Source organism: Diadema antillarum, unplaced genomic scaffold (assembly GCF_040938485.1).
Source record: "Diadema antillarum isolate AM-2024a unplaced genomic scaffold, OU_Dant_1.0 scf00000098, whole genome shotgun sequence".
In the NCBI taxonomy this organism is placed as follows: Eukaryota; Metazoa; Echinodermata; class Echinoidea; order Diadematoida; family Diadematidae; genus Diadema; species Diadema antillarum.
In genome coordinates, this window is record NW_027270987.1 from 2,879,356 (window position 1) to 2,905,645 (window position 26,290).

Sequence of the window (26,290 nt, forward strand, 5' to 3'; positions counted from 1 at the left end):
TCGTGTATTTGACCCTACGTCATAGTAATATGCGATTGTCATTGGTTAGTTCCTTAAATGATACGGCATTTCGTATTGGCTTAGGAAAGGACGTGGGCGGGAATAAGGATGGCCTAATTGAAGAAGTGCCTAGGAAGAAATTTCAGAATACCAATTTTGTCTTTCCTATTAGCACTGCCTAAGTTTCTGACTTAGGAAGAAACTTAGGAAGAAACTTAGGAAGATTTTCAGAATACCACCCCAAGAGCTCCGTGCGCACACTCCGGTATTTGATTACAACCCCTCACCTACGCACGCCTCCTCTTTGCTCACATAAAATGACAAAATTCCTCGAAGATCGGCTGTATTTCTTTTTTTCTCTGAATTCTATGGATACCATGATAACAAGATTCAACCGCTCCTCGGTCACCGAAGACGGTAAGCATTATTGTGGCAGAGAAAACACGATGTAATGCGTGATGTCGGAGTATGACACTCTACTTTTTATACACCCTCAGAATACAGATTCGTAAGTTCTCTCGTCCTCTGGCTCAGAGCTAGTACCAATTAAGGTGCACGCGCATTGATACGCGCAAACGCGTAGGTCCTTCCCGCCAAAACGCTTGTTAATTGCTATGGTAGCTGGTTAATATACCCCCTACTTAATCATGCTCTCAGAATACCAATTCGGTAATTAAGTGCTAATCAGACACTTAATATACTAGTAGCTCTCAGAATACGGCCCCTCCTATTTGGGGCCTCGACGATTTCTGCGCATTTTTGCATTCGGTGCGTGCATGCATTCTCAACTCTTTGCACGCGCTTTTCCGCACACGTAAAATTATACGCCTTACGTGGCACGGCACGGTCTGCGATCAGTGGTTATGATTTCTAACCCTATTTCAGCAATTCTAGATCAGCAAGAGTGTCATCTTCAACATGGAGGAAATTTTGCTACAGCAGCTCACGAAGGATGGTAGGTTTAGACTGACATTGGCATGCGTTTTTCATTTACCAACGTGATATCTCAGTTAGAGTCGAGTTTTCAGCAATTTAATCAGTCCTGTAGTCCCACACGTAAACGTTCATGTCTCGACTACCGCTGTCGTTCAGCTCAGAATCAAAACGTTAAATTTTTATTACATTTTGCCATTTACAGTAAACACAGTGACAGACCCTTCTTCTTCTTCTTCTTCTTCTTCTTCTTCTTCTTCTTCTTCTTCTTCTTCTTCTTAGTAATCATACTCTTCTGCTCAATTAATGTCCCATACCCATCTGGAACCAAATCAGTTCGGGAAACCCACTCACAAGGGGGGCCCCTCCTTATAAGTAACCCGTCCCCCTTATAAGTAACCCCGTCCCCCTTATAAGTAACCCCCGGGGCACCCCTTATAAGGAGTCTCCACGCTTTTTTGCAATGCAACGCGAAAATGAAAGGACTGCGGCAATTCGCTTGATTATGTCCATAAAGCTTCACAAGTTTCCTAGTTACTCACGAAATTTGAGCAAAATCGGTTTGAGGCATCATATCTAAAATCATGGATTTAAATGCGATGTCAAACGACCCATGCGACTGCTGAAATGCGAGCGATTACTGGCGTGAGTGTCGCCAGGCGCGGCGGGGCGGCAATGCTTGAGTGCAGACGTGGCGACTGAGTACGGAGACTTTCGTACTCAGTCGCCACGTCTGCACTCAAGCATTGCCGCGCCGCCGCGCCTGGCGACACTCGCGCCAGTAATCGCTCGCATTTCAGCATTCGCATGGGTCGTTTGACATCGCATTTAAATCCATGATTTTAGATATGATGCCTCAAACCGATTTTGCTCAAATTTCGTGAGTAACTAGGAAACTTGTGAAGCTGTATGGACATAATCAAGCGAATTGCCGCAGTCCTTTCATTTTCGCGTTGCATTGCAAAAAAGCGTGGAGACTCCTTATAAGGGGTGCCCCGGGGGTTACTTATAAGGGGGACGGGGTTACTTATAAGGGGGACGGGTTACTTATAAGGAGGGGCCCCCCTTGTGAGTGGGTTTCCCGAACTGAAATGAGGAGGAAGGAGGGGGAGTGCACGATATTGCTTTGTAAATAGTCCTGGGGGTGTTTCATCAACGTTTGTCAGTGCTGACAATTTCAGCAAAATCCTTGGTTTTGATTGGCTGAGATGCTCTGGTCACTGACTATTATTACTAGAGTCTAGTCTAGTATGGTGATTCAAGTTGTCAGCCCTGACAAGAAACGTTGATGAAACACCCCCTAGCTAGGCCTTGTTGCTTGAGTCTTGGTTGCGGAAAAAAAATGGTTGCTTGAATTTTAAAACTTCAGTGTCGTTATTGACTGTAAAACTTAAGTTTAAACTTTACTCTGTAGTCTGAATCAGTGAATGTCCAGTGGTAATGAGTTCCAGTCCTTGATGGTATGTGGAATATACATTTACTAAGGAGTGTGTGAAACAGTTGGTGTGGGTGGAGTAAATTTTATTGGATGAAAGAGTTTCCTGAAGTACGCCTGGTGGCTCGTGTTAGCTGGACATATAGGTAGTGTAGTAAATTAAGTATAGTTTAGTACTGCTAGTACTAGTAGTCCGACACCGGCAGGCCAAGTGCCCCCCCGGCCTTGTGCAACACACTGACCCTCGAAGCTTTCCTTCGAATTGAAAGCAAGTCCCAGCCTAACCCTGCATACAACTTCAGTTCTGTAGCGCTGGTGGTTTGCTGGTTGTCATTGCATACCATTCTAGCAGCCCTTCTTTGGACCTTGCCAATCTCATGAATGTTTTCTTTGCCCTTTGGTATATGGGTCCCAGTCACTAGCACGTTGGGCGAACTAGATATAGTGTTGTGTAGGCAGTAGATTTGGTTTGTTTAATACAGGACATTAGATTACGGTGGATAAATCCGTTTACTCAATATGCAGATGAGGTAATTTTAGAGATATGGGTGTCCAATTTTAGATCATGGGAAATCTCAACACCTAGATACGAGTGGGAGGTGGTTTCCTTTAGTACCGTACCTCCGAGAGTGTATGTGGTTATGACAGGGGATCTAGACGTAGGAATTCTAAGTACCGTAAACCGGGGTGGCTTTGGACAAATTTGAACTATTTCTATTGATATCTTCATTAAGAACAAAGGAATTCTGGGGTTAATGTGGGGGTTAACAAGTACTAATAAAGAGGATATCATGCCATATAGAGACTTCTTCAGTTTATTCTATTTCATGTTAATTTTTTTTGGTTAAAGTTTGTCCAAAGTGCCCCCGGGGTTCGGGGCAACTTTGGACAACCATATAAACCATGTCAATATACCCTGCAGGATTGTTGTTTGTCCAAGGATAAACTCCCTATGGGGGAGTTTAGACTACTAACAAGCTTTTAAAAAAGTTTTAGCAACTCTAACATGTATAAATGTTTCATAACAAGTTTTGGAAAAAGTTTTAACAACTCGAACATGTTGAAATGTTTCATAACAACCAGCAAGTATACAAAATACACATGAATGATTTATACATTGTGTATGGTAGTTTTTAGAAGCAAAATTCTGCAGTAATGAACATGTGAAGAATTTAACTTTAAAGAGGCATTCACAGATATTTGGTTGCACAATTTTTTCAAGATACTAGTAATAGAACTACTGGTACCCCTACATTTGAAGATCTGAATTTTCAATAGACCTAAATATTCATAATAGTTTAGAACAAAGATGACAAAGGATGCTACTTAAACAAGGCACTGCATGAATTTTCATGCAATTAGGATGGTCAGCAAGTTTGATCACATGGATAAGTGAGGTAGTGTACATGTACTATCATTGAGTTGTCCAATTCTACAGATGTTAATTTACTATTTAAATGGGTCATAAATCACTTTCAAGTCATTTTAAAGAATAATTTGGGGTTTTACCCCAAGAAATGCATGTACAGTGTACACATAAGGTTGGCCGGATTAAAGTACCGGGGTATGTAGTACTACAAGAAAATTTTGTAATTTCTTTTGAATGTTGTTCATTGTAACTTTAGGTCAGTTTGAAATGTTTGCAAAATAACACTTTTTATTTAAAAAAAAAAATGCATTTGGAAAGAAAGAACAAGATCGTGTCTACTAGAAACACAAGGCTTTTCTTGGCCCTATAGTTATCACAAAAGTAAAACCAATGTCTACTGGAAATACAAGGTTTTCTTGGCCCTAGGAATCACAAAAGTAAAACTAACTACAGGAAATATTTGCTTAAATTCTTGGACCTACGTTCACAAAATGAAAACCAATGTCTACTGGAAATCTTGTGTGCCTGTGTGCCGATTGTTCAGTCTGTTACACAAAGTCCCTCTTTTAATGTTAAATTCTGCACATGCTTTCCTGATTGACATTCCATTTTTGCAAGCTTCCACAGTATCTTTCATGCTTTCTTCTGGAAAATTTCTATAGTCTCTTGACCCAGATCATCTTTTATATGATCTCCCCATCCTAACTAATTATCTCATCTGTAAAAGAAAGAAAAAACATAGCGCAGCCGTCGAACATTTGGTACTTCTTTGGTGTCCAAAGTCACCCCGTAAGTGACCCCAAATCCAGGGGTGCAATTGGACATGACCTTTTTTGAAATTTTTAAGGATGGTCAGGTATCCTGAGTATACAGGTGGGTTCATGACCACTTCATGTTCACTATCCAACAAATAGGCTTGAGCTTCCATACTTCTGTATTCCTAGAGTACCAAAAGTTCGACGGCCACAAAATTCAAGCATTCCATGGACCCTGCAAAGAAAAGCCCCAAAAACATATAAGGTAATGCAATATACAAGAGAAGTGCAGTCATTCAAATATTCACATATCCCCCTTTCATAACCCACAAAAATATTTTCAGAAAAACCAACAGCAAAAAAAATGTAAGTGAAACAATCTTTTTTTTCTGAACTGTCCAAAGTCACCCGCCTGTCCAATGTCCCCCCAGTTTACGGTACATAAGATTTCTGAGGATTAAGTTGCATTTGCCATTTACTCTCCCAGGCAGAGAGTTTATCCAGGTCATCCTGTAATCTGACAGAATCATGTTGGGTTTTAATGTTGGTAAAATTATACATATATCACCCTATACATTTCATATCAAATTTATCTACAAAGAACCGTAAACATTGAAATGAACTTAGAATAATCCAATGAAGTAGATAATGTCTATATACAGACCTGTCAGGGTAATTTTTAGCACACTGTTTTAATTTATAGTCTAACACTAGTACTAGTAGTAACACTAAACAGTTAGAATCTAATAAATTTATTAATAAATTAAATAAAAAGTGGAACCCAGATGAAACTTGTCAAGTGGGAATGAAAATCTAATGTAATTCAAATATTCATTAGGGAATAGACAAGAAGTTCTAGATCTAGATTCTATATCCTGTTTAGTACTAGTAGACCTTGGCTATACTCTGTAGTCTTTATGCTGAACTGAAGCCAAGGAATTAACACATGACGTCTGTGACATATAGACTATGGCACAGTACCGGTACCGTACACAAGGTAGACCTAGATTCTGTAAATTATGTTAGTCTAGAGTCCATGATTACTAACCTGTTACAACTATTCTAGTATAAGTAGTAGAAATCTAGTGAGAGTGCGTAGACAGCGTGGTTTTGTCTGTGCCTGTTTTCTATCTGTGTAAATAGAACGAGAAGTGCACTAGTTGTAAGGTTGTAAGTAATGCTTTTAAAATGTTTTTGATGTCTTGAGATACTACCAAACTAGCACTTCCTCTTGATATGAGTGCAGAATTTTAAAATACAAATACTGCATCTTGGCTGTAAGGAATATAGATATCGAGGCCCCCATAAAAAGAAAGTTTACTTAGTAATCCATCATTTATTTTATGTCTCATCATGCCAAACATTTATTTATATATATTTTTTTTGAATGATTAGCTCCAAACTTGACTATGAAAGCCCTTGTTTCCTCCTCCTCCCCCCCCCCAACAGAAACATTTAATGAATTTGTTTCGGGGGACTTTGATGTGCGTGACCACACAAACCGGGTAATGCAGACAATGGCCATCTCAGACCAGCTGGCCAAACTCGTGGAGGGCATCAGCTTGCTGGACAAGGAGCTTCACGCACAGGTGAGCTTAATATCAGTTAACCTGCAAAATTTCATCTATATTCTGGCTTTTGCTCATTGAAGCCTTGCTTTTGGCTATGAGTGGGTTAACCCCCAAACTATTGGAATAATGCTTGAACCCAGTGTTGTGGCTACTCATGAAGTTAGTGCACTGTCAAAGATGCACAATGTAAGACAAGAAGAAAACCATATCATTGCATAATATTCTTTCACTTTTTCTCTACTTTTTTTTTGGGTAATCCTCTTACTGATCATATGGTTACATGAGTTTCAGGAAAAATATAGATGTATACGCTATATATTACTGTATACGCTGTTATTTTGGTGTGCAGATATTTTCGTGAATGAGGCTACATTTTTGCAAGATGTTGTTTTCATGAATTGACACAGCAAGCGCACTATTACCTTAAATGCATGGTGACATTTTCGCGTGTTGTTAAATTCGCGGTCCAACTAATTTGCGAAATTCACAAAAATTAAACCCTCGCGAAATGACAGCTTATACAGTAGATAGTCAGTGTTTGTTTGTTTGTTTCTTTTTTTTTTTAAAGGACAAGTTCACCTTCATAAACATAAGGATTGAGAGAATGTAGCAATATTAGTAGAACACATCAGTGAAAGTTTGAGGAAAATTGGACAATCCGTTCAAAAGTTATGATTTTTTGAAGTTTTTGTGCAGTAACCGCTGGATGAGAAGACTACTGCAGTGTACGATGTCGCATGCGTACAACAATATAAGGAAAATGTAAAGAGAATTTCACAAAATTCCATCTTTTGAAAAAAGTACACATTCCCCTGACTCGTTACCGACAAATGTTATGGGTAATATTATTCCCCCTGCCTTTAGAAAGAGGCAAGTCAAGTGCTCTTTTATTATGCAAAAAAAGTGAAAATATGTTGAATTTTCTTTTACGTTTTCTTTATACTGTTGTACGCATATGACTCACAAGCTGTAGTAGTCTCCTCATCCAGCGGTTCCAACACAAAAATTTAAAAAATTCATAACTTTTGCATCGATTGTCCAATTTTCCTCAAACTTTCACTGATGTGTTCTACTAATATTGTTGCATTTTCTCAATCCTTATGTTTATGAAGGTGAACTTGTCCTTTAAGGTAGCCTCGTAGAAATCAAATCTGCCTCATCAGGGAATAATTTTCCAACTTAAATTTGATTAGCAATTTCACCTGATGATTAATATTTCAAATGGTATCCTGTACACACTTCTGTGGAAGAAAACTGCATCCTATAGAAAAGATAGTTTGTGTAGCAGTGGCATGAAAAATGCATACCAAATTGCGATGCAATACCAGGAAAAGTGTTCCCTGCTCCACCTTACACATAAATACACATTACATCTTTAATGCATTAAAAATGAGTTCTACCTGTAAGTATATATGGTCAAAGGGTCATGCCATAATTTACTTGTTGTACAAGGTACAGTAAATGGGAAGGAAATGGGGATTATGGTATGCATGTTTGTATTAAATAATTGTGACAGCAATGCACTGTATGTCACAAGTCTAGATGAAGTATTCTTGCATCTTTACAACTTCATGGCAGGTGGCTGCTCACCACGAGGACTTACTCTCACAGGCGACTGGTATCGAGACTCTAGATGGCGTCCTTCAGATGATGCAGACACGCATACAGTCACTACAAGCAGCTGTCGAAAGGTACTGAAAATATTGGATAAATAGCATTGCACGTGTCAGTGATCCAAAGATCAAGGCATTATGATGCATCCCATGATGATTTGTTTTTTGCTTCATTTTTGTGGGATATTCAATCAATTTTCTATAGAATATCAGCAGCTTTGTAACATAGTGGCGAAGAAAGGATCATTTATGACGGTGAACTGCATTTGATTTCATAAAGTATAGATGATGACTTTTAAATATGGACATTTACTGTGTAATAACATTTTCAGATGATAAACGTCAAATTGGACTTGATTCAAGATACTGCAAATTCTGATTTGCTCAAGTATTTCATCACAAGAGTGAGTCATGAATAAATGCCACCGTTGTATCAATTGTGGTTTGTGATGGATGTTAGCGTGTTTGACAGCAGCTGACTGAACCTGTACTTACACGTTGCATTGGAATATTCATAGAATTATTAAGCACACGTCTTGCAGGCTGTGACAGGCATAAATAGCAAATTATGTAATTTCTTGTTAAACTACATGTAGAATGACAGTGCTGACACCAAATCATTGACAAAGGGTGATGATAATTGATGTTTTGACAGAATCCGGACAAAGATTGTGGACCCTTACAACAAAATTGTTGCAAGAACTGCACAGCTCAGAAGACTTCAGGTATGTTACTATCAATCTTTTTCTTAATTTTTTTTTCCTTTTCTCAGTTTTTATCATTGTTTGTATACCATATTTACTTACAATTGTATTATGATGCAAGAATGTATTTGTGCTGGTATCAATTTTCTACTCAAAATTTCATAAAGAATAAATCATATTGTGTTTGTCAGTCCTTCAGCAGTTGATGATTTTTTTTCTGCTGAATTTCAGACAAAAAAAAAAAAAAAAAAAAAAAAAAATAGGTGCTCTCTGGCAGTGTTTGTTAATACTATGGTTATGATATAGATGACCACCTACTAAAGCAAACTGTCACACACTTTCAATATTATGCCGATATAGCGAGGAGGAAAAAGAACTTAGTATAGGAAATTTTGTGAAATATTCCTCATGTCTGTTTTGTAGCTACTCTAAAAACAGTGAAGTTGTTTTGATAGCTTTTCAGTCTTTGTGCAAGTGCCGCAGCACTAGCATATTAATGTTGTGATCTCTTCTTTTCCTGCTGCTTTCACTGATCTCCTGGTCATGTGCCCCAACCAGGAGGCCTGTGATCTGTTGAGACGCATCATCCGCATCCTTTACCTCAGCAAGAGGCTCCACGGTCAGCTCCAGGGGGGAGCCAGGGAGATCACCAAGGCTGCTCAGAGTCTTAATGAGCTAGGTGAGTCATGGGAGATGGAGGGGGGGGGGGGGGGGGGGGGGTATCTTCTTGTTCATGTGATAGTGATGATGATAATGTTAATTCATGTTGTGCTGATCGATAATGATGATTGATGATGATGATCATAGCAGTCATAATTATGATGAATGTTCATAGTCAGGGCTATTAATAAAATTATTGTAACGGCAGCATGCCTTTAACCCATTTTTACACATGGATTGATAAGAATGTTATGGGTTAAGTATCCAGCCCTAGGATGCATATACCAAGCTGGAATTTAACTCTGGAGCTTTTTTTGTCTTGTAAGAGTCATGAGCCATGTCCACTAAACCACTTTGCTATCATTTGCCAGTGTTGTCTACATTAGATTGTTGTCATGATACATCGGATGGAGCAAGATTATATGGTACATCAGGTAGCATGTCTGTTGTGATGAGAGAATGCTACCATCATATGACCCATGGTGTAAAATGAGCTCAGAGTTTTGTTGCTATCAGCAATTTCCTCCCACTGTGTCTGGCAGGGCATGCACACATTGGATGGACACATTAGAGAATTCATCAACATCTTCAGCACAGTTTTCCTTGCCAGATTGCCACCAATTGGTCATCCTTCTCGAGCCTTACCCTCCACTCCTACTCACTCCAAAAGCTTCCCTATGATAGCTCTTCACACTATATCCCTGATCTCACTCACCTGTCATTTGATAGTTTAGTCACAAGATACATCAGCCCTCATGTAAACCTGCAAGATGACGTTCTTTGTAATGTTGGTATGATGCGGTATTTCAGACTACCTGTACCATGGAGTTGATCTGGCCGGGATTGAGGTGATCGAGCAGGACACCATCTTCATCCGGAAGGCTCGCAAGGATGTGGAGAAGCAGGCCCAGAAGATGCTGCAGCAGGGGATGGAGACACAGGTGAGTGCTTGAAAGATGAGGATCTGAGTCTTTCTGAATTGTGCTCTACCGTGATAGTTTGTATGATGTATAATTCGTATGATGGAGGTCATCTCACTGTCTGTATATTCATTATTGATAATATGTATCCTCAGCTTTCCTAATATTGTATAGAGCAGATACTTGTATAGATGTACATAGTGAATACAATTTGATTCTAGTTTACTGGCAGTTTCGGAAATGTGATACAGTTCCACCTGTCCTTTCCTTTAGGATGAATATTTCATTGTCTAGATTGCGCCTACCTTCATGTAGTAATGTTCTTTTGTGGTACTGGAAATATTGTTCATGATATTATGAATCATTCATGTAGTGTACAAACTGTATATTGACATGTCTATTCATTTACAGAACCAAACTCAAGTGGCCACCTCACTTCAAGTATTCCACAACCTAGGAGGGCTGAAGGACACCGTTCAGGCTGTGGTCACTCAGTATGAGAATGTCCTGAGGCAAAACATAAAGGACGCCCTTGATGTGCAGGTCCTGTCACAGACAGCTTCCTACGCCAGCAGGGGTGAGTTTGGATATAGAAAGCCTTCGATATTGACAGAAAGTGCATATACAATTTTCAGTTAGATGAAGCAGATCTTGTGTCAGGAACTCCCATCACTTTATCACCTTCTGTATTTTAAGTTCAGCTGGCATGGTAGCTTGATGTTCCTCCTTAAACTTCCTTTTCATGCCAATAAATTCAACATCTCTTTTAATATACACACTTTGACCCTTCAGTCAACTCTTAATGTGATGTCAGAGAATTGCTTTGTTCAATTTACTTTTATCCTGTTAAAATTCTGCAATTCTGTCACATGGCAGCAATATGATTTTCATAATAGGCCATAGATAAATAAATGGATTAATAAATGAGTGTATCAACTATCATCATCAAATGAATAAATGAGGGAATGAATAAATGAATAAATAAGTATTTGTGCTAATGAATGACTAAATTAGTGCATGAAAGAATTAAAATAAGAAGCCAAGGTAATGAACAAAGAAATCATTCAAATGAATAAAGCAGAAACAAGGACTTACTTTCCATTTATTCATGTCTAAACCCTTTACCAGTTTGATGTGCTCTGATGCTTGTACATATATCACGTATAGAAGGCCATGATAACAATCTTTTAAATGGCATAGATCATGTTACATAATCTAAGTGCATCCTGGGATTATATTCACACAGTTCCTGGAAAAGCAGCGATGCCTGCTCCCGGGAACACGGCTGCCTTTCGAGCGACGCTGTGGACGAACCTAGAGAAGCTCATGGACCAGATCTATGCAGCTTGCGGGCAGGTGAGTCTCTGATGGGACGCAGCGAGAGAAAAGGGAACCAGCCCCATCCAGGGCTGTCAAGTCTCCATGACTTTCCAAGAAGCTCCCTTAACCCTTTGTGTGCTATGAGCAGCAAGTGGTGCAGAAAACCCCTTAGCATTGTACACGTCTTCCACTGTCAATGACACAGAACGGGTTAAAGAATTGGCTTTTTCTGTGCATCCTGGTGAAAGAATATGAAGGCCTTTGCTGATTTGGGAATCGTTATCACCTGTTGTGATGTAGTGTATGTGTGTATGTAAAACACAAATATATTTCTGAAGGCTTCATGGAACAACCTTTTTGATTTCGGTGTGTGAAAAAGTTAGCAGTGTTGTACACTGTAGCGAAATTACCTGTCATGTGGTGTATGATATTGTTTTTACAAGGTATGAATGGAAAGTGTGGTTTCATATGGCTGAATTTAGAGAGTTTCACTGAAGAAGTACCGTTATGAGTTTTGAAGTTCGTTTTTTACGCCTCCGCCAAGAAGTGGTGCCGGAGGCATTATTATTATTTTTTTTTTCATCTGCTGTTTGCAAATGTAGGCTGCTATTTGTGTTCAGTTCTGCAGATGAGATGTTGTCTTGGACAAATTATTGATCAAGTGATGTGCTCACTGGAGGTGTATTGTGTTCGCAGGTCGTAATTGTTGATGCTTGTCATTTCCACATTAATCATAGCTCCTCTTCAACAAAGTGGATGCATCATTTGAATGTACATGTAGCTCTAAAAAGTATAATGGCTCTAATGATGTGTTGCTGTAGTTGACTCCATAGTTATTGAAAACTCATTGTAATGCCTGAAAGTCTCTTGATGCTAAAGTGGCAGGTTTTTTTTTTTTTTTTGTATGTTTGTTTTGTATTTAAGGTCAATCATCTCCAGAAAGTTCTGGCTAAGAAGAGGGATCCAGTTACACATGTCTGTTTCATGGAAGAACTTCAAAAGGTAATCGACATTGTCCGTTCTTTGTCCTTTCCATGCAAGACTGACATGAAAGCATTGCTCCTTACGTTTTGCTTCTTATCAATTGCTTTTGTTTTCTCAGGTTGAAATTTGTTGAAGAGGTTGATGTGTATGTGCTGGATATGAAATGTTATAGAGTTAATCACGCGATCTTCATGCAGTGCAATGCACGCCTGCAGTCTGCAGTTTCTTCGAAACATTGACAGGCTTTTGTTGTAAAGAAACTGAATTGTGTTGTGATTATGAATCATACCAAGGAAGGTATTAACAAACATTTCTATACCACTCCCCCCATCTGAATGTGTGAATAAAAAACAGACTCTTTTGTGCTGAGATAAATGCAAATGTTTGTGGTGCATCATACATGTATAGCTAGTGGGAAAGGAAAGGTTTATAAGAGGATGTACCACTTCAAAGTGTCTCAACAAGCACACAATCTTGTAAGTGTGAATAGTGTCGGGAGCAGCAAATCATCTGACTGATCTGTCCTGTCATGTCCATTCCCCTTCTCTGCCCCAAACTGACCACAGGATGGACATGGCAACATCATGCTCACTTTTTGGATGTCCCTCACAAGATTGATGAAAGAAGAGTTTGGAGAAACTGCCAATGGTAAGAACAGAAATATCACCCTCGGCATTGTGTGTGCATTCCACATTCTACAGATGGTTGCGTGATTTTTCTATTTTCAAAGAATTTTTATGGTATTATTCATTTTAATAACAATGCGTATACTCCTTTCCATCATGAGGCAAAAATTATAACATTGAAGTTTTTCCATGGCAAATCATTAAAATTGCATATTGAATTTGTGCATTAATACAGCACGTGTTAGTTGCAATACACACATTTCTCAGTCCTTTAGGACAATCTATTAATAGAGGAAGAAGACTTAAAAGATATATACATTTATAGCTTCATTCCTTTTATGTTTCTGTTGTAGGGAAAGACCCTCGTCTTACAACAAAAATAATGAGGAAAACGGCCATAAAGTCCACAGCAAATACAGATTTTTGTATCTCTGTTCCCCTTCTGTAATGTTCAGCATCCACCTTCATCAAGCAAGCTTTTGAAGGGGAATACCCTAAACTCTTGCGGCTCTACAATGACCTGTGGAAGCGGTTGGAGCAGTATAATGTGGTTTCCATGGCAACTGCATCATTGGATGCCCATGGTGTGCCCCAGTCTCCCGTGGTTGATGACTATGTTGGCTTCAAATTGGGAGAGGATTACAGGTAAGGAATTTTAAGCTCACACTGTCAATAACATAATGATTAAATATGTGGGCTCGTTGGTATTTAGTGAAAAGGACTAAAGGCTCACAAAATATGCAGGAAAAGCAATCGCAGATATGATTGGTTTTTTTTTTATTTTGTTGTTGTTGAGATGTAGTCTCGGGGAAAATTTTACCAAATATAAAGTTCACTATCATTCCTACAGACATATTTTGAAATGAAGCCTTTGTGCGTGACGGACAAACCTTGAAATGAATGATGCAGTGAACCTGTACTGGAGCAATTTTCACACCATGAGTTAGGTCCACTGATTTAAGTCTGTTTTGTTCTGACCTATATAAAAATTAAATCCTGAGTGTATTATGAGCCATTTTTTGTTTCATTGTAATGTGTAACTCTCAGTCAGAAAGTTAATTCATACTTTCCTCTTGCCCTCTCTTTGTCCAGTCCCGAAAAGGCCTTGAAGGAGTCCCTGACCCTGTTTGAGACTGCGTACCTCTCGCGATCACTCTCGCGCCTCTTTGACCCCATCAACCTGGTCTTCCCCAGCGGAGCGGCCTACCCTCCCTCAGACAGTGAGGTAGAAAACATAGCCAAGACTGTCCAGAGGTCAGTACCACCACCTGTCATCTAGTGATGCCTGGAATTAACCCTTTCTGTGCCAGGGACTTTGGACAGTGTGTACAATGCTTTGTTGTTGTTTTTTTGTGTGTGTGCCAATCATCACTCGGAGCACACAAAGGATTTCAATGCTAAAAGTTCAAGTTTTTTCACCCCTTTCCTATCCTTCATCTTTGTGTTGCTCCTGATCTTGTTAGATGACACCTCCCTATTCATCCTTATCCTTCACAGGTTACCCATCTATAATCCTTGGGATCATCACTGACCCTGCCTTCCCCCTTTTGTTTGCTCACCCCTTTGCTTTAATCCCCTCACCTTCACTGCCTGTTTGGCTCCCTGCATTTGACACCCAACCTACCCCCTTATGTTTTCTTGGAGCGTGTTTCTACTGAGCGACGGAAATTCGAGGTGATGCCAGCCGATGTGTGGTGATACCGGCCGATGCCGGCCGATACCGGCCGATGCGTGGTGACACCTCGAATTTTTCCTCAGTAGAAACAGATCGGGTAGTGGCCGATGCCGGCTGATGCGAGGTGCTCCGTCGTCCATCTATTGAGGTGGTCGATGCGTGGTGATGCGAAGGACGATTCTCAGTAGAAACACACCGGGTAGCGAAATTCGTGGTGTATCGGACGTCTAGAATTTTTTCCCGCGCTTTTCAATCGGTTCATCGCACACACTCCTTCGACACATGTGTACAAAATACGTGTGTACACACAGCGACCGTGTTCGCATCATGCTTTGTTTGTACCAACTCGCTTGTGTATGTGTTATAGGCCCTATACGTTATGTTACATGTGAATTGTGGCATTCATCGTCTATTGTTCGCGTGATTAACAGCCTAACTTATTGCATTACTAAGCCCTCATCACTTACTTGATTTTACACCGCGTTATTTCATTTTATATTGTCTCGAATCGCGAGAGTACCACATTAGTATGTCGCAGCCTTGAGAAAATCTCAACTGGACCCTCGATCTCCAAAGATTTCTCATCAGTCAGTGGCAGGATACCAGTATGTTAGTTCGGGGTATATAGGATGGGAAGACGAAGAGTACTAGAAATGGCTAATAAAAAAATAGCCGACGCAGTTGTAGCAAAGCAGGCAGGGTTCGGATCATATTAACAGGCAGTGCGCGCGTGACCCAAATCTGTGACTTAAAAATACCTGACTTCCGGAATCGCCGCATTTGCACGTCACCTTTGCATCACCTCGTATTTTATCGCTCAGTAGAAACAGCTCGAGTGGTCGTAAAATACGAGGTGCTGCGTTGGACAAAATTCGTGGCGATGCCAGGGATGTGAGGTGCTCTCAGTAGAAACACGCTCTTAGTTCAGTGTCCCAAGCCCCAGCGCATGTTGTGTGTAGCCCATATAATGTATTTGTCTGCTTATACCTTAAATAAAAGAAAGATATTATTCAGAGGGGTGAAGGCTCAGGTTTGAGTTTCTTCAGTTTGTCTCCCTCTACAAATGAAAATTTGTTAAGATCGCAACTGCTGATCTGTAAATTAATAAACATGTCGGAAAAAAGGAACCAGTGGGACTCGAACAGCAGTAGTAGATGACAGGTTCGAGTCCCACTGGTTCCTTTTTTCCAACATGTTTGTTAATTTACAGATCAGCAGTTGCGATCTTAACAAATTTTCATTTGTAGAGGGAGACAAACTGAAGAAACTCAAACCTGTGCTTATCTCTTGTTTGCCATTTTGCCATTGACAATGATTCTGCTAGGATCAAAAGCTCAGGCCCCTATTGACCTCATATATACTCTGCTGGCTGGCCACTTTTGGATAAGTTGTTTTCAGCAGCTTTTGTTGTTGTTGTTATTACATTTTTAGAGAGACAGCTCAATACATTAACTTGAATTGTATTTCTGTGACCCTCTAAAACGTCCAGTGAGCTGAGTGTTGCCAGCGTTGGGGCTGGTCTGTCTGTGCTTGTCGCCAAGAATGTCTCCAAGACAGTCACTCTGTACGTCAACAAGTGTGAGCAACTGGTGAGTGAGGTTTCCTCTCTTATTGGTGGTTTGTGATTGGCGATTGACACGTACTATTTTGTGTGATATCAATAACTAATATGATGTGATTTCAGTTTGTTTTGCTTTCATTTCATATATCATACATTCCGATCAAATGTCAAATATCAGTGTCAGATATTAAATATCAGTCGTATCAAATACACATTTTCAAGCTATCCTTGTACCTGGTGGTTTCCCAGCATGCCAGCATGTATTGATATCTACAAGTTTGTCCCTTTTATCTTGGCCACAAGCCTGGCAACATATTTCTCATATAAGTATAAAAAGATCAATTGCAGTTAAATCCTTTCAGAAGAATAGCTTTATCATCATCAAGCTTTGTGTCAATACATGTGTCACAAAGTATACTCCCAATTATAATCAAAGTGTAAATCTCTGTGATAGAGTACAGCTTAAAGTTTGCATACTAGAAAGTCCATCCAGGCTCATCATCCCCTGTAAACTTGATAAGTGTTACTTATCAGTCACATTCTGTTGTTGTATGTAGATTAATTGTATACCATATTTCAGCTAGACTTTTCTGTTTCTTTAAACATTGAAATCAGACAGACAGGTTCATGTATCCAGATTGTTTCCTACTGTGGCAAAAAAAAAAAGGCATATAAAGAAATCCACTTGTATGTTGAATGTGAGTAGTGGGTGTTGCAAAAGTGTCTGAATAGTAATTTACATCTGCCCTTCAGCTCTGCACGGATGGTGAAGCCAGCCAGGTGATAGCACCCCCTACAGCTGGACAGACGAAGAATGCTGCCGTGGTCAACTCTTTGTACCAGTTTCATCAAGCCATCAGCAGAGTCACCCAGGCTCTCGGTAGCTACCCAGAAAATGCCATCAATGTCATTGAGACTTCCTTGCAGGTGAGAGTTTGTTTAAAGGCATAATTTACCATTTGCAGATGAAACAAAAACCCAGCATCAGTGCTTTAAAATAGTTCTAAAATGAGAGTTAGGGATAGAAACCAGCATTGTAAAAATTTGAATCTGTATTATCGATGTTGAGTATTGGTAAGCACACAAAATGTGAACAATAGCTATAATAAAAATGTTTATAGACTAAACCGTATACAGTTATGGTTTATTACAAAAAATACTGATATCTCCTTTTATTTTAGGCTTTAATGTGAAAATTTTATATGGTAGGATGTTTTGTGATACAACAGACCTACAGATATGCATAAAATGTGATATCTTGAAAATGTTTTAAATCACTGCTCCCAAAGGTAAACTGGACCTTTAAGCATTTATGTGCCCAGGTACTTAGCTTAAGTTGCCAAGCTTTTCCATCAGCATTCAGTAATCCATCCAAACCTGACCTAGCTGTGGTATGGCATGCCCACTTAGGTGTAGCGTTTTATGGTGACACAATCAAGATTAAGGAGATAGGGGTAATCTCTATAAATTGACAGTTAGTTTCTGGATGTCTGTGACAGTCGGTGAAGAAAACATTTCAGCATGTGTGCCAATTAATAAACAAAGTACAGTAATGTTTAATACCATTCTTGCCATGCTCGAGTGAGCTCAATCAAAGTTCAGCAGCATCCCCAATGTAGAATACTTCTGGGGTTAGTTTTCATTCTGTGATTCATTTCATGTGTTCAGCTAGATTAAAGTCAGTGGTAACAGTGGCCACATATCCCTCAGTGTCTGGTTTAAGACTATGGGCAGACATGGGTTGGAATGTTTATATGTGTATCTGGCCTCACCCAGGTTCATATCACATACCAGGCAACCTGAAGAGAGGGCATAAAAGCAAGTGAAAAGCCCAACCGCAAGGAGAGGGGGAAAATTGGTTGTGTGATGATAATTGTAATGACCATGAAAAAAAAGGAGAATGTTTTTGTCTTAAAAAATTATTGATTTTCTTTGTTTGTGTATTGTTTTTTTACTGTTATGTTCCAGTTAGTACCATGTTCTCCTATCAAGAAAATGTTTGTTGCAGGATTGCAGAATCACATAATGGTTACATAGCATGTGAATGATGTTAAACAATTCCCATTGTGTCTCGCATTCATTTGCATACTTGAATACAGTGAGTTTCACTTTCTTTTTTGTCTGTAAATCTCAAGGGCTTGATGGTGCTTCCCTAGTAAGAAAAAAAGAAGCAAGAGAGGGTTATAACATTTATGAAGAGAGTGGAATTAGTTGTTGGACCTGTTAAAGTCAAGTTCAACCCATCTTATATAAGTTCTCTGAAGAGAATTGTATAGTAGTACATTATAAAATATGTAAGTCATCAGAATATGTGTATAAAAATTCACATTGAAGTGACAGGACTGTAAACTTCATCAATGGTTTCAAAATGAGGCACCAGCAGAATTTTGACTAATTTTTGTTTTTGTGTTTTATACTATTTCCTTTGAGCAAGTATGAGATTGTTGTGTAGGAGTTAGGAAGAGTGATAGGAAAGTGAGCATGCATGTCATTAAGATGTACTCTCGTGATGTGTGATTCTGTTTCCATGACTACAGAATGTGGTTGCCATGATGAGTGCTGCCATTCAGCCTCTCTTGACCTCGATTGGAGACTCTGTGGAGGCCATCATTCTGACCATGCACAACGAGGACTTCAAGACGTGAGTTGTGAGACAGATTCTGCATTGGACCTCACACTGACTATTAGATTTTGAATGTGAACTGACTGTTTAGAATCTGGAATATACTGCAGCAAACTGATTCATTCAGCTAGCTGGACTTGAAATGATTTGCATCCCTAGTTTCCTCTAGCTTTTCAAAAAATATGGAATTTTCTGCTTTTGGTCTATCAAATTGTCTCGGCATCCCACCACTGGTAGTCTCCATTGTAATCCACAAACATACAAACTTTGCCTAGAGGTGCTAACAGGCATATGTATTCAAAGTTTGTGCCTAAAAATTGCCCGCGAGTTGAGTATAGAAGTAGCGATGCTCATTAAACTGTATGTTATCAACTCACAATGAATGTTTTAATTGCCTTAAGGTGGGAACTTATAGATCATACTCTTTCAACGACCACAAGTGGATTTTCTTATTCCACGTACCAGTATTGTTCTCTTATGCATGACTGCACCACAGTCAATCATAATTGGACCACCGTTTCTCCCGCAGTGGAGGAATAATATACCCACAAGAGTTACGAGTTTCTGTTGATTTCCTCCCCCAGAGCACCTGTTCCAAAGGATTCCCCGGACGCCCCCTGCTCCCTGTACATGAGGGAGCTGCAGGGCTTTCTAGCCAGGGTCCAAGCCTCCTATCTCTCCCAGTTTAACTGCACCGACTTCATCATTGACAGGTGGGTGTAGCTTCCACTTAGGTTGTTGTGTGAGGATGCTCTGTGTGGTCAATCTATATAGAGGGTAGCCTTGTCAAAAGGCCTCTAACTCTAGTAGTTATAGGTGGGTGTGGCTTCCACTTACGATGTTGTGTGAGCATGCTCTGTGTGGTCAATCCGTATAGAGGATAGCCTTGTCAAAGGCCCTTTAAGTCTAGTAATCGTAAGAGAAGCGAGGGTCATCATGGGAGACAGAATCAAGCCACCAGAGAAAAGTATGCCACAGTATGAGGACCTTGGGAGACCAGTAGGAAATTTCTGAATTTAAGCCTCTAGTCTAAATTACTACATTTGTACATTTCGCTAATCAAAGTGTTGAAGCAAAAATCACAACTGATCAGCAGACCTTCCTTTCCAAAGGAGCTCATGCATAATTCATTTTGCACAGACAGCCATTGGGCAAATGCAGCAATTCCATTGGTTGGAGTGACTACCTGAATGAAGAATTCATTGGTACAAGTACACGTAGGAGTGGTTTCTGTGGGTCAGGCTTTTGTAGTGGCTCAAGAATGATAATCACCAGGCCTGATAATCACACTTGCAGAGCTGCCAACTATTACGGATTTCCCGTAATTGTTACGGGAAATGATCACGATTACGGGAGTACGGAATGTCGCCTCAAAATTACGGTTTTTGGAAATTCCGATAATGCCCTATCGCCTATGCAGCAACTGCAATATACTAGCAGACTACACACTGTACATGTTTCATTCATTCTCCATTGCCTGGTTGCCCGCATTTGTGTGTGTCGGTGTCTGTGTACTCGACGTGTGTGTCCGTAGCTTCCATTATAGAAAAGTGTGCGCACACGCAATTCGCTGCTTGCGTACTGTGTACACCGAACGGAAATTCGCGCGCGTGAATCCCTGTCGCCTACGGACCCTGGATGTTTCCATCGATCGCCATGGGATCCCCATGTGTGGCCGGCCGGCTGGGGACCGGAGCGCGAGTACTTAGCTTAGCTACACACTGTAGCCAGCTGCCACTCTAGACAGTACCCTATTTCGTTTTCAGTCGGGGTAGAAGCGCTCCATTGTGCAATGTCTGCTTCTTTTTCTCTACTTCTTCCGTTTTTCCCTTGCCTCCCAAGTACGAAATGATTTTTAGAGTGTTGTGTGTGTTTTTTGTAACGTTATTGCATCATTTTTCTGCAAGGAAGAGGTGAGTTTCTGTTCGTGTATTGATGTGCACTGCAGTATGTGCAGATGAAAAGCGTTCGAACTTTCTTTCCCCGAGTATCGTGGAAACTCGATGTATTTCTAGGCCTATAAAAGGAGATCTCATGTAACAGAATACTTATAACAAACTATTTTCAGGTCAAAGTGAATTAATTTCCCTTGTTTTGTATCGTTTATTGACGATCTCAAGGATCTCGTCGTAATACCGAATTTCCAATGTGTAGATCTATTTGATTTTCGCGTAGCTTTCGGTGCTGCAAACTTTTGCTAGGGCCTATAAATCTTACTACAAAACTTATCGTTCTATTTCTGTTGTTTCTCACACCTCGTTTGGTACGATTTCTTCCATTTTATATCACTTTATCCGTTCTCTTTATGCTTTGAAATATTTAAACGTAATTCTTTCAAGTGTCTCGCACTGTTATTTTCGTAACGGCGATTTCTCCGCTTTCGTGCTATACTTTTTCGAATCGAAGCGACGTGTGTTATCTTTTCTAAATATTTGTGTTGTTGGGAGGTGTTGATACTTTGTATTTGTTATACTTATTTATTTTCCTCGGTGTTTATCTCGAGGGACTATGCGTGTTTCTTAATGTTAATAGGAAAAGGCTAAAATGATATGAGTGATGTCTGATGGTGATGATGAAAACCGTATGCTGGTACAAAAAGACGTCTACTGTGAATGCTGAGCGTACGTGCCGTTCGTTTTATTTCACTTCCCTCTTAGTCTTATTCTTCTTTCCCCCTTACTCTTCTTTCCCCTCCAAAGAATGATAAAAAAAGAAATTACATACACCTCACAACAAAAAGATTCACGATCTACCAACCTTCGTAAAGTTAAATCTAAATGTTCAATATCAGCAAAGAATAAGGGGAAAGCACGAATGACAATAAATTAGAGCGAAGAGATTGTGAAATACTGAATACACGCAGTCTCTTCGGCTCGAAGAAACTTGACACCCACCCGGCCTCTCCCCTTGTGGAAATTTCCACAAAAACAGGTGCCACACCCAGGTGCGTGCCAGACGAAAGAATGCGCGCACTGGAATAAACAGCGTGTTAGTATCCTGGAAATATCGATCGAAGAACCAGCTCATTAATTGAATTAAAGGAATCATTGCAAAGATATCGTGATTCTATATCCTTTCTTTTGGCGCATAGTAGGAAACATCAAACAGTCGAATATATTGTACTTAATCGAATATCTTATGTTCCCTGAACAATAAAAAAGGATCGATTAATCAGTCAATTAAAAATGCAATCACGGAAATACTTAGAAGATCTCGTATGCCCAGACAAATTCACTACGATTAGGTCCAATGAGATGCAGTCATCACCTGGTTAGACAGCAAAATCATGACAATTAATTTCAGTTCACGCTCATCATAACTGCTTATTACTTTTCAAAGTTTTGGCTATCAACATTCGTTCGTAGGTGTTTTTTTGTTTGTTTGTTTTGTATGTTTTTCCTCGTGAAAGACGTAATGACTTTTTCGTATCGAATTTAAACTCCATGTTTACCGTAAACAAGCCATTCAGCTCAGCTATGGCGCATTCGATCCATCGAACTTGCAGTAACCTCTTAGGCAGGAGCACATGGGTCTTTCCTTTAAACTTGAAAGTGAAACCACGTGTTTACACATTGGCGCAGCCACACACAGCGCGGCATTTTTGCGATCATCTATAGCAGAGTTTCCGATTCCAGTCAGGGTAAAAGAAATTGGAATACATCGGAAAATACTGATGTTTAAAATCCAGTAAAATGATAAAGCCTGAAAACAACGCATGATAATGTTTTATAGTAAACAATAGTTAGAAACACCGAAGAGAGTTTTGCATTCGCTCACACAGAAGCTTTCTTGAGAAGATGAAAGCATCCCCCCTCCCCTGCTAGATAGTGGAAGCTTCCATAACCAGCCCAGCAAGTTTCTGGAGGTACATACATGCACTTGTACACATGCATTGCGCGAGAAAGCAATCAATCAACGCTGAACATTGCGTAGCTTGGATTCTTTATCGTGCTGGTGTCCAGCTCGATACTTCGGCATGTGTCGTAATGTTTTGTTTAGAGCCTGTAGGCCTCATATGTCGACGAGTTTAATTCAGAATAGCAAAAAGAGGGAGATGGAAAAATTACGGATTCTGGTGGAAAAATACGGATTTTGGAGCTGCTGAGTCCGGATTCGTGCTTCCAAAGGTTGGCAGCTCTGCACTTGTAGCTCTTGCACTGACATGCTGAATGTTAATAGTGTGAATGTCTTTGAAAAAAGCTTTAAGGGAGAGGGGAGGATTATACATTATGTACAATGCAATGTTGATAAGTATTTTTCATATCAAGAATATAATGACAATCCCCTACAGGTATGGTATCAGAAAAGGAAGAGGTGTGTTATGTTAATAATTTTGGAACAAAGCCCAAAGTGATTCCTTCCATGATTCATGTACCAATGCTGCCATATAGTACAAAAATATCATCAGTTAGAACTCACTTGCTAATTACAAGGCAGGCCCAAAGTTGTTTTTGTTTTGAGTATTTTTCTTTTATATTCTTATTATAAATTCTTGTATTCTTTGATCTTAACATTTTTGAAGAGTACTTGATCAAGAATATTTTGAATTTTACATCACCATTGATTCAGAATAAATATCTTGCCAGCTTCTCATGAAATGACATGTGTTTGCTACTAAATCTGTGACAAATATTTGCATATGAGGACCTGACTGTTCGTACTCGCCATTCTTCTTGGATTCCTGTTGATACAGCGTGCATGGCATTGGCTGTGAGGCCATTGAGCTGTTTGTCCGACACGCCAGCCTTCTTAGGCCCCTGGGGGAAGGGGGCAAGATGAGGCTAGCTGCAGACTTCGCTCAGGTGAGAGGGTTTTCTTCAAACCTCTGGAAAAGAAGGTGACATCTTGCATAGTAAATTGAGAAAGCAATGAAGATAGGCTTTTCATCCATGCTATCTAAGGAACATATTATGTGATTTTAGGGCTGGCTTGACGAGCTTATGGAGTGGCAGAAGGAGAGTATAGTAAATTAGGTGCTGCATTTTCTTCTTGTGCTTCCTTTTCAAAAGGAATGAGGTGCAACTTCAGTTCTAGAATCTCTGGAAACTCAGAATCCAAATTGTGTTTGTAGCTCACATCCTCATAGCTTTGGCTTCAAAACTGTGATGCTTTGTACTGCATAACCCTTATTTCTGTAATAAGGGGATAAAACAATAAAGAAGGGACTGAGACTTGTAGTGTGAGTGAATACGAGTGAGATTAATTTTGCTTCACACAAAAATGCATGCATATCAGACTAAATGAAATGTAGTATTTGGTAATATCTGTCAATATATTACAACAGTCTGTGCTGCCTTCATTCAATATCTCTGTTAATGCAAAAACAAACAAAAATATTAATAACTGAGTTTAAGGCATGAGGATGCTGAAGAGATGCAGTAAGTAAATGCCATGGGCATATTTGAAGAATCCTAAGTGAAAGGCATTGCATGCACTTTTCCTTTTCTGACCAGTCAAAAGTGTGTCTATGTCATAACACTTTACAGTACCTGTGGTACCAAAGAAGTTGATGATTTTGTCTACAATGTACTCTCCCCATAAATCACCAGATGGAGCTAGCAATCACCCCATTGTGCAGGCGACCGTCTGACCTGGGCCGACCCTACAAGCTGCTGAGAGCCTTCCGGCCGATGCTCTTCCAAACACCAGAACACATCTCCAGCAGCTCCGCTCTAGGCGACATCATCCCGTACTCCACCATCCTCCAGTTCCTGTTTGCTAGGGCGCCCTCAGAGCTGATGTCTCCACATGAGGTGAGAATATGCACCTTACACTTGTACCTTGGTTGTCAAGCATTGAATAGAGAAGTGGATCATGGCATATTAATATGCTAGACTGAGGAAATGAAAAATGCAAAGTTGCCACAGTTGATATTTCCTTCATCAAAGCTATTTGAAGAGAGTCTCGATGCTTTCCTTATGTTTATCTGTGTTGTCAGTCGCATTATGTAAACAAAAGCATTAAGTAAACAAAAGCTGTCAAGAGTCATTCACGTATTGTTGGTATCAATCAATAAAAATGCAATGAAAATGAGTAATTTGAAGGCTTCGGCACATTTGAATTGTTGTGTATGACTTAATACTGCGCGATTTGATGTCTAGTTGATGAAAAATTGATTTCATCTCATCAAGTTTCATTAAGTGTACAGTGTTATATGCAATCGTCAGATTTGTGTGTCAGCACATGTATGGCTATTTTGGAAGAAATTGTACAATGTACATGGCTCTCTTATCATTTGTACATTGTATGTTATGTCGATAACCAAGGCAGAGGGGATTTCTCCACATCAGAGCTAGTAATAGTAGTTGTGCCTTTGTTGATTTTTGTAGGTTGCTGGTTGGTCCATCTCTCGGTACTCTCAATGGCTAAGTGAGCACAGGGCTGAGAAGGAGAGGCTTGTGTTGATCAAGTAAGTATTGCCAGTCATAAATACTGCATACGCCGAATATGTAGCAAGGTTTTTTTTTTCGCGAGTTAGGTGCTATTCGTGAAATTAAAGGCACACGAAAACATTGACTCTGATCCTGATGTGGATGTGACGTACCCGTGTACATTTCTCTGTTCAGTACAGGACTCCATGATCGCAAATTTAACCACTCGCGAAATCGTCAGGAATTCTCGATTCGCGAAAATTTAGACTCGCAAAATATATGGTGTATACAGTAGGATGTCAATGGCTGTGATTAAGTTACCCCTTTTTTTAATATTCTGCAGACAAAATCAGAAGGATTCAACAATCTTAAACATCTGTTGCATTACAACCCTCTTGCTACTCATTTGAAAAAAAAAAAATGTTTCCCTTAAGCTATGGATGTTCTGTGGGGTGTGCGTTTATTGTGTGAAATGGAGGAGTGGCAGGTCATGCAGTTCTACCATATCTTCTGGAAAATAAAGCCTGTATATGTCTCAAGTGATGAGATGTCTTTGTGTATAGACCACTGTTCCAAGTGCTATAGAACCGCCTGAGAGGTGTGTTCTGCATTAGGTGATGGTTTGGGTCACCGTAAGTACAAATGTATATACCTGTACTTAATTGATAGCATAAAGCCTTCCTGACTTTCGGGAGATGAAATAACTTTGTCAAATCTTTAACCACCCTCAAAGCATATTTACAGTGTGTTAGAAAGTTAAAAAATTACATTGTATGCACAGTGTCTGCAGTATTGACAGTCTTCTGCTTTCAATTGACAAAACATTTCTATTCCATTCTCCTTTGTGTAATGTGAAGGTACGCTTGATCCCAGTGTTCAGTATGCTAGTCAGTGAGAGAGGTTGCAGATGTTATGCCCTTCTGCTTTTGAAATGACCAGGCATTTTTGTCCAATTTCATTTTGTTGTTGATTTGCAGAGGTACTCTGGAGGCATATGTGCAGTCTGTGAGGCAGCGCCAGGGAAAGGAGTTTGCCAGCATTTACCCCATTATGGTAGACCTACTGCAGGCCGGACTACAGGCAGTGGACAGCCGCAGTTGATGCTCTGGAGATACGCTGTGAGACTCTTCCTTAAGTGTCGGTCTCTCTTTTTTTGTGGAAGACACCTTG

At 39.9% G+C, this 26,290-nt stretch overlaps 1 protein-coding gene across 1 annotated transcript; it reads left to right on the top strand.

The window, feature by feature from the left end:
* The first annotated feature begins 637 nt into the window (after window positions 1-637).
* Window positions 638-26,290, top strand: LOC139718640 (conserved oligomeric Golgi complex subunit 5-like). Its single transcript, XM_071630101.1, has 20 exons — window positions 638-955; window positions 5,942-6,081; window positions 7,642-7,754; window positions 8,332-8,401; window positions 8,939-9,059; window positions 9,851-9,981; window positions 10,372-10,537; window positions 11,207-11,316; window positions 12,205-12,282; window positions 12,831-12,912; window positions 13,346-13,535; window positions 13,983-14,144; window positions 16,055-16,154; window positions 16,880-17,053; window positions 18,664-18,767; window positions 19,334-19,462; window positions 23,443-23,551; window positions 24,299-24,502; window positions 25,079-25,158; window positions 26,098-26,290. Exons 1-20 carry the CDS (start codon window positions 919-921, stop codon window positions 26,219-26,221), a joined length of 2,424 nt encoding a protein of 807 aa, XP_071486202.1. The 5' UTR covers window positions 638-918; the 3' UTR covers window positions 26,222-26,290.